General features: G+C 34.9%; 2 protein-coding genes across 2 annotated transcripts in view; one reads left to right on the top strand and one right to left on the bottom strand.

The window, feature by feature from the left end:
- Positions 1-8,120, bottom strand: part of LOC134651324 (delta-1-pyrroline-5-carboxylate synthase) — a 54,408-nt gene extending 46,288 nt beyond the window's left edge. The window contains exons 1-2 of the mRNA XM_063506393.1: positions 8,091-8,120; positions 7,662-7,709 (exon numbers count right to left, since the gene is read on the bottom strand). Of these exons, the coding sequence (XP_063362463.1) occupies positions 7,662-7,709; positions 8,091-8,105 (63 nt within the window). The 5' untranslated portion in view covers positions 8,106-8,120. The remainder of the gene's footprint in view (positions 1-7,661; positions 7,710-8,090) is intronic.
- A 2,442-nt stretch (positions 8,121-10,562) lies between these two features.
- On the top strand, positions 10,563-11,476 carry LOC134651443 (uncharacterized). Its single transcript, XM_063506550.1, has 2 exons — positions 10,563-10,981; positions 11,335-11,476. The coding sequence occupies exons 1-2, from the start codon at positions 10,563-10,565 to the stop codon at positions 11,465-11,467; spliced, it is 552 nt and encodes a 183-aa protein (XP_063362620.1). The 3' UTR covers positions 11,468-11,476.
- The last annotated feature ends 598 nt before the right edge of the window (positions 11,477-12,074 follow it).

The following is a 12,074-nucleotide window of genomic DNA, read 5'->3' as shown; positions in this document are numbered from 1 at the left end:
TCCTTTAACGATCCATATTTTGTTTAGTTCGGGAATCACTGAATCAGCAGCCAGTAGGTAATCATAGAACTATAATATAGGTAAGTACTCGTACATATTTGCACAAGTTTAAAGTAATTCCACATTAAAAACCTCATGAAATTTTGGTGATAGTTATCGACATGAATTCCCAGTTTTATTAAAGATTTCTTGCTAATATGTCTTCCTATACCTTTAAACGAGCAATTCTTGTATATATATATATTTATTTATATATTTCGGCGATCTCGGAAACGGCTGTAACGATTTCAATTAAATTTGCTAAATGGGGGTTTTCGGGGGCAAAAAATCGATCTACCTAGGTCTTATCTCTAAGAAAACGCGCATATTTGAGTTTTTGTATGTTTTCCGAGCAAAGCTCGGTCTCCCAGATATTAATATTAAATACGGGTTAAATATAGTAGGAATGTGTACAAAATAAATTATGTAGGTAGGTACTCATAATATAAGCTGTTTCACACATTTCTAGAGGCAGACCGAGATAAGTCTGTAACAATTTTGATAGCACGCGCAGTGCAAGTGTTATTTATACGTCATAATTTCATAGAAATTTGACGTTTAAAACAACACTTGCACTGCGTGTGTTATCAAAATCGTTGCAGACTCACCTTGGCATAACTCTACATCTAATTCCAAGACCTGTTAAATATACAGGAATTTCAAAGTAGTCTGAAGAGCTCGCAGCGTCCTCGCTTAACGTATTAGCCTAATAATACTAAATCCATTTACTCAGTTTAATTTTAGTTTATCTAGAAGTAATTAATAATTGTCACGTTATTTACAATGATATTATATAACCATAGATAGGTTATATTTATACTTGAGGAGCACAAAAAATACTTCCATATTCATTTCTTTGCCTACGAAGAGATCTGTTATTTTTGATTAATTTTCTCATTCCATCCATCTTTGTCACACTCGTTGTTAACATAAGCTCGTCTCTTTCTCTTTCGGTGTGCGGGAGCTTGTTAGCACGTGCACATTTCTCGCTTGTCCAGCCGCAACTAAAGGCAACTTGTACAATTTGTCACAAGGTAAGTACTTAAATTTTGGAACGTCTATAACCTATCTTGAGTTATAAATCATTGGTTATTTAATAGTTGTTTAAATATAGCCAGTTATACCATTAATTTTTGAACTGACTATTTTCCGCTGTTTACTTCGGTTACAGCCACACGTGCCAAATCCTATCGCAGTACTTTATCTTATTAGTGGTTATCTAAAACACAAAGACAGTATTTAACAATGCCGATAACGTTTATTGCCACATGCGCCTGCGGCATGTTTTGCAATTGTCATAGTTATAATTGGATCGCGGTATCTACGTATTGGATTTAAATTACAATTTTAAGTGCGAGTATAAACTTAAATGCAATCTATAATGCTAAGTACTGATAAAGCGTTCGATTATACATTTATAATACAAAAACGAATACAAAAAATATTAAAAATTAATGATTAGGCAAACAATAGTAGTTTATGCAACAGTGATATAATAAGGGTTCTTAAAATTCAAGGGTCGAAGTTACAAAACGAGACGTAGTCGAGTTTTGTAAAAAAAGACCCGAGAATTTTAAGAACCAATTATGAGCTGTTGCATACATTACTTTTTCTATGACAGCTGCAGCAAAAAAAAAAAAAAAAAAAAAGAGTTATTATTAAAAAAAAAAAGAGTTATTATTAAAAAAAAGAGTTATTATCTAAAAAAAAAAGAGTTATTATTTAAAAAAAAAAAGAGTTATTATTGTAAATGAAAACATACCTCTTTCAATCAAGATGATCGGAACTTGTATCTTTAAAAAAAATAAAGCAGTTGTATTATACTCATAAGATGACTGCTAGCAGTCATCTTATGAGCCTATAGACAAAGCATTCAAATGACATTGCTTTAGATATCACTGTCAGTCATTTAATTGACACATTTAAGTGCTGGAGTAGAAAAATAATTATATTTTACGATTGTTTTATAAAACATAGTTTCAAAGTTCATTGTCAGTGTAATTATCAACGTCCTCTAATTGGTTTGACACAATAAAGATGTACGTGTTTATCAGTATTAAATATGTTTATAACACAAACGTGTGGTTATCAAATGTTAGAGTGGAGGACGTTCCAAATGTTCCATCCGGGTTGTACTAAGTGTCAAAAGTGACGTTTCTTCAAACAAACACGTCACTTTTGACAGTTGTTTGATACTGACATATCCAATCCATATCGTTTCAATATCTAATATTTGACGTATCTTAAAGTTCGAATATGGCTGTTAGACTTTATAATGGTTAAGGCTGACCTTAAAAATACGGATCGCTGTTAGTGAAAAATAATTTGTGATGTTTTAAATACTAAAATAGAGAAGTATAATGGTGATAAGGTAATGGAACTCTTGTTGGACACTTTAAGTTGACAAGCACCATAAGTGATGGGCGTTTTTTAGAGTCAACTAGGAACCCATAGTTACGCCAAGTGTGTATGTCTGTCCGTTCGCGGCAATTATGCCGACAAAGAGGTAAAATTAAAACTAGTAATATTGTTTTTCGCTTCAGGCGTATGGTGTCGTTAGATAGGTCTTTCAAAACAAATACGGTCTTTAAAACTCATTTTTATGGTTCCGTACCTCAAAAGGAAAAAACGACCCCTTAAGTATAGGATCACTCGTGCGTCTGTCTGTCTGTCGACCCTTTAACTCCGAAACTACTGGACCTAAAATAAAAAAAAAATACACAAAATAGTTACCTATAGATGACAGAAAAACCTATTCGTGTGCAGTCAAGCGTGAGTCGGACTTAATGTACGGAAGCCTTGGAATGCGAATGCGACTCGCACTTGGCCGGTTTTTTTTTAAATCTAAAAACATCATGATGACAGAGATGTATAAAGATGTACATACATATAGACAATACAGACAGAGTTAATAATGTGCGGTGCTCTGCAGAAAACAGATGAAAAACCGCATAGCCTCGAGCACAAACTTTAATTCGTATCCGCACGCCGGATGCTTAACATGTTAAATTAAAATTCGTGAATTTCATACGCTGAAAACTTTAGTAGGCATTCATTAAAATATTCCTCCAAATTGTTTAATAAACTTTCGTTCTGCAATTTACACATGTACTAACTTAATTCATAGAACAATTAGCCTATCTAGAAAAAGGTTGGTGTATAAATGAAACTTAGCCTATTTACATCTTATTCTAAATACATTGTAACACCATAATGCCACTCATATCAGCCATATACCGATGACTAAGATATTTGGCGGCCTATCTAAACCTGTACGGATATGATGGTCGTTCTTGTCTACGTGACAGCGTGATAAAACGGTGTCCGTCACTTTCTTTCCCACGGTGTTAAACAGTGACAGTTATTTTATCACGTGGATAAAGATGGATAAAGCTATCCATAATAGGCTGGCTGACCTCCTTTTCGTGACAGTATTTTCCGGAAATCGTTACATCCGAATTGCGATTTCTGCTTTTTGCAATTTTTACCACTTTATTTTTTCTTAATAGCTTCCTTTCTCGAAAGCTTTTCTAACCATTCGCATATTTTCTCATAATATTTATTTTTCATTTGCTTATTTTCCTAAAAGGTTTTGTAACCATTCGCGTAATTTGGATATATGTATTTGCTTATTATAATATACAAGACATAATAATGTAATGTCGTAAAATAAAAGTAACGATTTTCGGAAAGTACCGTACACGCTCATATATAACCTAAATTTATTAGGACCTAAAGTAATTTGAAGTTAGATATGAAAACACCGAAATGTATTTAGATGCAACGGGAGGAAATGAAAAAGAATAAATCTAAGTATCCATGTTAAGTCACCAAGATTCTGCCTCAAAGTCGCATGCCGCCCGCCGCAACTTCGTTAAGACGAAATCCATTCGACAAAAATGTAAATCCTGAGATTTTTCGAAATGTTCCACTTAATCACTACATTCCTCAAGTCTGACCCAAAAAAACTACGAAAGCAACAGCCATTGCATTACACCCCTGCATAACCATAATAGCCCAAGTCTCACAGGTTCTCCAGGAAATGGAGACTTTTTAGTGTAGAGTGGTATTACTTGCATTAAAAGCTTTTGAGGGCACCTTTTAGCCGGGAGCGATCTTTATTTTGCTTCACTCCGACATTATTCACTCTGCGTTTTGCAGTGGCTGAATTTAGGTATTTAAAATCTGTTAGTTTAAATATTGAGTAAGATCCCTTCACTTTTTGCTCGGTTTTTAATGCTTTTATTACATACTTACTTGAAGTCAATAGTTTTGAAAACACATAAGGATGAGTCATGCGTGAGTTACAAACCAACAACACATTTCTCTACAATTAAAGGATTCCACGTACCTAATACACTAATGCTACAAAGGCAAACAGAAATAATTGCTGTCGTAAGAAGGACCTATTATATTATGGATACTTTATAAAATAACATTATTTTGTCTGATTCAGTGCAGCAGCGGGGTTTGAATTTGAGAAAAGCTCTTTGAGCCACTGAAGTTCGAGATTGCTTTGAGTTTCCTTGATATTTATGTAAGGTATGTTGGGATAAGTGCGGATCTGGGTTATTTTCGATCGAAACCTTCCAACACCTTTTTCTTGGCTCCCATATCATACTTAGCACTAACCACATTTAGCAGGCTGATCAAGGTGAACACCACAGTGAAATATGTAACTTCCTGTACAATAAAAAAATGCGAACGCTTTAACGGTGACATAGGTACGGTTTGGTGCAACAACTCTTAGCGCCACTTGCGCCATCCCCCTAACCCGGGGTTAACCAGTGAAACCTAATGTTAAATTGTACTGGCAACCATGGTAACTCCAGATTTAACCGATTAACCCCGGGTTAGTGAAATAAATATAAATAATTTTAAGCGACGGGTTGTTCGTAAATGTTAAATATTTAAAGACTTTTTCATGAGTTAGCCTGACAACCACACTTTTTCCGGTCGTGTATTTCAAAACCCAAGATAATTTTTAGCGCGTTTTTTATGTTTATTGTTCATATTATTGCGTGTTTTATTGCGATTGAAATCCTTATAAGTGTCATTGTCTAAAGTAAACAAGGTAGATTTTGGAACATATACCGCACTTCGCTTCTCGAGAAAGTAGTCACCTTTACTTAGAAAAAATGTTCCTCAATTGCTCAAAGGTTAACTGGAAAAGATCTCTGAAAGGGATAAGTTCGCGTTTGTACAAATGATGTGTGTTTTTTCATGTTTTATGTGTCGTTTTGTACAATAAACTGTTTTACTACTACTACTAATGTCAAACACTGGCTACGAGGGCTTATAAAGAAAAAACAGCATTTTTATGATGCAATAAAAATATTTATGCTGAGTAAGTACACTTGATACTTATTAATGACAAGCTTTAAATTTTAGAAAAATCCATACAAGACTGAAGCTAGAACATAAACCGTGAAGGCTTACCAACTTGTCGAAAAATAATCCGCACTTACCCCAACATACCTTATCGAGCGCCCGTCTATACCAAAAGTACATTTTCGTTTTATGTATGTTTTCCGTTTCATTTTTACACGGATTTAAGTATAAGTTTAAGGAAAATTTTATTACAAAAATGTTTCTGTAGATACTTACTGTAAATTTATCCGAAAATACATTTATGTATGTACGAGTATTTATAAAAATGAACTAAATACTTAGTAACTTCGCTCAGAAACATCATGTACCTAATCCTAGTCTCGTTATTAACTAGATATTTGTAGGTTCCTCGTGCATTCAAACTAACAATAAACAGATAAACTAGTAGAAAATATAAACATATTTCCTATGCAAAATAATTCCGATATGCGTTGTAAAGTTCTAGACTTGCATGGAGACTTTGCCCCTAGCACTATACAGATATATGTATGCGTAATGTGCAATTGCGATAAACGAACATAATTATATTCGAATCGTATTACTCAATTTTATTTATCAGCCGTATTAAACCAAAGTCCAAGTGAATATGAACACTGAGCTTTTTTTATCATACGCGTTTATTTACTTCTAGCAAATTTTACGGTTTAACTCGTTTTCAGTCAATCGCTCGACATTTTTCATCTAGATCATCCTACGTTATTAATGAATATGTAAACATGTTCATTTCCTTTGTCTTAATAAATATGTAAAAGTAAATAATTACATTAAATACTTACGCTTTGAAATCCCTTTATGCTAAAATTCCTCGCTTGTTGAATCCGAAAACTTTCTCCGAACAGCCGATTTTGCACGCACCCCCTCCTCAGGGTCAATAACAAGGAATTATAACACATTTTAACTATTATTTTTAGCACTGATTTTAAATTTAAAAGGTCATTAATTGCGTAATTTTTTTAGTTACTATAAAGCCATTAAATGACGTTTAAATAATTAAGTTCTTTGTTTTGTTATTGTTGCATGTTAGAGCACTTCCAGGTTGCTACACTGCTAGTATAATTGACTGCGTTAGTAAACGGACGATAGACCTTATATATATATTATATCAACATTAGAGCGAGTGACGTGAGCGATAAAGTACAGATATACGGGATGTCACAATTTATGTTAGGGTAATGCTGATTGAAGGCGAATAATACAGTATCCTTAAAAATTCTAAAATGTACAGAGAAACGTAGGTACATATTTACAATACAATATAACGTCGGGTGACAAGTAAAAGTCACTAACTAACATCATTGAAATTATTGGACAATAAACCGTGTTACAAGTGTAATAAAGTGTATTGTTACTTTAATTTTTTGATAGTACTTAGTGACTTTTACTTGTCACCCGACGATAATATTAAAGTATATGTATAAATTTACTAAAGTCTTATTAACAACGATTATAATAAGCAGCGGCGGTAGCAGGGTCACATTTTTATCGCTTGTCACCATGCCTGTCACGTTTTAACAAATAACAAATATGTAAGTGCGAAAGTGACGGGCATAGTGGTAGGCGATAAAAATGGAAACATGCTGCGCCCGCTGAGGTCTCCCTTGGACAACATGACTAAACATTTATCGGGATGACAGATGCTACGAAAAGACACGTGACTATTTCGATACTCGACACATTATGAAACTTTCGATTGGCGTTTTATATCAACGATTATCACGGCTCGGCCACGGCATTGCGCGACTGGCGACGGCGGCGGAGGTCCAACCTAACCCTCAGAAATCATGCTGTATTTCATCACACGTTGTCATTTGTTACTATTTATAGAAAATGTCGAGTGGAAAATGTTAATAAGTGAATAGGTACGTCCGCATAATTTATCGTTATGTACAATTATATCACAACATTTTAAATTATTCTTTAATATAGCTACGTTCCGTATAGCTTTTCTTCTTTGTCTTTTAAATAATTGATGTATGTTTTTTTTAGTTGACTTACTTATAGAAAACGCTTTAATAGTTATGTATGTAGGTAGGTACAGTCAGCAGCATTCGCTTTTGAGAGAGAAAGGTGTTCAAAATGGGTGTAGAAATGACACTTGGCTTCTTCAGATTTTGCGAATATTTAAACTAGGTACTGATATAATATATAAATACAAAAAACTCTTCATTCGGTAGTAGGTAATTATCTGGTATAATATTTGACCTACAAACTAACAATTTTATGCTACTTACGTGAGGATGCTGAAGTGCACTAAGCAGTGAAACACCGAATCGGAGCGGCTGTGAACAAAAGAATCAAAAAAATATGAAATTCTTATTAAAAATATTACTTGAAGGCACGATTATTTCAGTGATAGGCATAACCTAGGCTTCTTATCTATACATATCTGTGTCTAATACCTGCGACACATTGACAGATTTGTCCGCCAGACAGATCTGACGGACACGTCCGTCTGTACATATATCGCTAGCTATTAGTGATAATATATAGGCATAATATACCATGATTTTCGCGTACTTTCAAATACACGCGGTTCAAAGTGTACCCAGTTAAGTTTTAATAGACTGTAATAATTTCCAAGATACTAGAAAACTTAAGTTAATTCATATCATAAGATTATTGTACAAAAGTATTGTATGTATTAAAAAATAAAAACCTACCTTGTCGATATTCATTTTCCTATTCCGACTCGAAATTAATACTACTCAGATGAATGGTTCACCCTGATGATGTAAGTAACAAACTACACTGTTGGGAAGTAGAGTCATCGGTTATCGATATGCTGATATTAATATCGATAATAACCGTGAACAAGTGATCAATAAAACAGGATACTTCATTAATTGAGAAAAATATAATCAGACCAGCTATCATGGTCGCATTTTTATCACCTGTCATGCTATGCGTCACTTTCGCACTTACATATTTGTTAGAACGTGACAGCCATGGTGACAAATGATAAAGAGCCGGCCATCTTAGCCCCACAGAACAAGTTAGCTAAATCGCCACCTCAATCTTAATTCCTTTCATATAGGTATCTTTTTTTATAGTCATGGATTTAATCTCGGAAGATATCATTACATTAGGTAAAGTGGAGCTGGAGCTGCTGATGAAAACCATATAGTGATAGCATTTAAAACTATTCTGTGAAATAGGTTCATTTTTGTTTAAAAGTTATAGAATTTAGCTACAAATACTATTTTGAAGCGGTTCATACAACACACTAAATTTGGATAAAACGGACAGTCGGACATGACGAAACTATGGATAAGTGTTCTGTTTTTGCCATTTGGATATGAAACCCTAAGATAAGAAAAGTTATCACTTACTTGTACTAAAGGCAATTTATACCTACCTAATAAGATGTAATATGCAGCATAATGCAGTACCTATTTTACTGGTATAGAGGACCTTCGTTCGGTTATACTACTTTTTTGTCTTCAGCGAGCACTCTCAGGACCCAGAATATGTAAAAATAAAATAACTTACTTTAAGTTAGCCTTCTCGAAATGTCTTCGGGAAAACATAGTAATAAAATAAAAGTCAACCACATTTCCGCTTGGATCAAGCATACAAACGAGTCTATTCTGGAAACATAGAGTCTGTGCGGAAAGAGAAGAGTCGTGGAATGTATGGGGCCCAATACATTCCACGACTCTTATCTTTCCGAACAGACTGTACCTACTTTAGTTTTTTACAGTTCAGTGGCGTACACAGTTTTCCTTCTTTCCCAAGGTACGAGTATGCCAGGTCCACCACAAAAGTGCCCTTTCACCATTTTCTGAACCAATATGGATCCGTCCCTGGCCCCAAAACATTTGGCGTCTCCTTTGTAGCAAGCCTGTAAAATGCTACAGGCTACTGCCTGTATATAGTGCAGACCAAACATTCTAAGGGTATGTAGGTATAAGTAGCCCCTAATGAACATACTTTCATATGTTTTATCAAAAATACACGCCTTTTTTATTCCTTAAAAAATAATTCAGCACGCAATGAATCAATACTTTGTTTTTATTCAAAACAGCGCACCCACTGACGCGACGCCTGAACTGTGACAAAGGTAAGCAAATAAATTGCCGCTCGAAAAAAAATATTTGGTACTTACGCGCTGTTAATTAAGACTAAATAAAGCAGTTCTTGCAAAGTCGTTTCCTACGCCTCTTTTAAATATGTGATCATAAATCACACTAATGTACGTATAGTATTTGTTCATGTTATTTATGCACGTACCAGTCATCTGTCTTTAGATGATGATGTGATATTTTGTAGAACACAATAATATATACTTTTATTATTTTACTAGATTTTCATTTGAAAAGCAAAATTCTAAACTTTATTCCATTTCGTTCAAAGAACTTTCACAAAAGTTGTGGAACGCTGTATGTAGAACGCTGTGGAAGGTAGTGTGTCGAAATCTCAATGCAGCTTGCATTTTAGCGAAAAATTTCCTGTCGACCTGATAAACTTTTCTGTCAACTTCGAAGTTTTAAATCTAAAAGTAGTTTTAATGAAGGTGAAAATTTATGTATTGAGTTAATCTTGACCGTACAGTTTTTCCTGACAAATAACGATCAGAATACGATTCCTGCTTTAGATACTGGTTTTAATAAAAGACGGAAGTAATCTTGAAGAAACACTCAGTTTATTGGTTCAATAAGCATCTTATCAACTACTCGAGCCTCGCTCGAGCAAGGTTACGACAGTAGGTACCTATGTTTTATTTATATAAATTATTATGTAAGTATAATTATCCTATAGAGTAATTAAGAACGCTTCTAATGCCACCAGAAACGCAATCGAAAATATCGGAACTATCATGTTGCTCAGAAATGCCGGTACTTAGATATATACGACACATGCACGGTGCATTGAACATATTTTAGATAGAGTCTGTTCGGAAAGAGAAGAGTCGTGGAATGTATTGGGCCCCATACAAACTCTTTAAATCCACTTTTGAGATAACCTCACTGATAAAACAAATGTTAAGAAGGTTTTGCATTGATTCTGACGTTTTGATGATACATTGTCAACACATTGTCAATGTTATAAACTTCACATTAAACAAACATACTATTATTTAGGAGTAAATACAAAATTTATCGTTTTATGGTCATTCTGAGACATCACTCAGAATGCCCGACCCTTGCCCAGGATGCCAACCAACCAAACAAACTGAGCGGTATCAAAGACAACTATCAAAGGAAGAAAAAAAATGTGAAAAGGCAAACGAAAAGGCATTGAACAAATATGAAAAACAATTAGCAAAATTCGAAAGAGAACGGCAGAATAAGTTAAACCAACTGGAAAAAGTGTATATATCGAAGCTAGAAGATGAGTTGGTTGGTACAGGCGACTTGTCTGGTAACCCAAGCTTAGTGGGAGCACCTCCCGGCGATTCAGGGGATCCATTTTACCCTTGCTGCTGTAGTGGTTTTGAAAATACATACAAAAGCAACGATCCCATTCTCGACAGACGACAAGATACGTCGAATATCATAAGTATATTTGTGAAACCTGAACAACTGGGGCTTGATGTCAAAAGAAAACCTTGGTAGGTTAACGAAATTCAACTCAATAGGTGAAAGTGAACGCGGTAGTACCTAAGTAGCATAGAGAATTAAGTGCACATCGGAGTTTCAGATCTAACTTTGCACTACCGATACCGCCGATGGAATACGCTATTTAATTCTACACCGTGATACCTATACTTCATTAGTACGAGTATGTTGTCCCCTAGATTTACATGTCCCGCTCATAAACGTGGAAGCAACTTAAATTAGCGGTTGCTCTTTCATATAAGCTAACATGGAAGCGATAATTGTCTGATTTAATGGGTCATCTTGAAACTGGTCGAAACAGTTAACTGAGCACAGATTTACAAAATTAATATTCTTTTGATTTCAGTGAATGTGGCACCAAATCATGCTCACTTCGGAAGCAACTCACACAAGTCTGCTATCGTTACTGTTGCTATTTACTAACCGTGTGTGCAGTCATACTTGTTGCTGCCACCATATTCATTTTATTCTTTAAATAAACGTGTACATGTTAATATGTATTTTATTTTAATCGTCTTTCTCACAGGCCCGTTCACCTACCATTTATTATTTTCGCTGGAATTAGAGATCTATTAAGTACCTGTCACTCTGTTGCATCAAACATCGCTAAAAAGCATTTTCCGGCCTCGTCATCTGAATGTGGTCTCAACTTTCGTTATCTAAAATTTTTTCCGGCTAACACCGGCGAAATGATTAATAATGGCAACACTTATAAAACTAAGTCGGACCAAGGTAACTCTGATTGGCATTAGCGTGGCGTGGAGGACAAAGTGTGGTAATGGCTTGGAGGATACAACTAAACGGAGTAGCCATTAACAGGCTTTCCCCTCTGTCGAAAATAGGCGGCCAACGGTTATACACAATGTATGGACTGACGTTTATCTGACATGGCTATTTTTACGTTACGCATACATTTGACGTTCCCCTCCCCCGCAAAAATCGGCAGACTGTTTTCTACAGACATGGCGTCTCCGTTTGATTATATCCTCCAAGGGTAATGGAACATTTCTTTGATCTGAAGCTTTTAATAACATCCCCTCACTTTGTTCTAAGACAGACTATGTAACTGCTGACAGTGTCAAATTA

The sequence above is a fragment of the Cydia amplana genome, chromosome 10, assembly GCF_948474715.1.
Source record: "Cydia amplana chromosome 10, ilCydAmpl1.1, whole genome shotgun sequence".
In the NCBI taxonomy this organism is placed as follows: Eukaryota; Metazoa; Arthropoda; class Insecta; order Lepidoptera; family Tortricidae; genus Cydia; species Cydia amplana.
This window is presented reverse-complemented; position numbering and strand designations above follow the sequence as displayed.

Coding starts and splice junctions, on each gene's coding strand:
- LOC134651443 (XM_063506550.1), top strand. CDS start 10,563: ATGCCCGACCCTTGCCCAGGATGCCAACCAACCAAACAAACTGAGCGG. Junction 10,982..11,334: donor GATGTCAAAAGAAAACCTTG/GTAGGTTAACGA, acceptor TTTTGATTTCAG/TGAATGTGGCACCAAATCAT.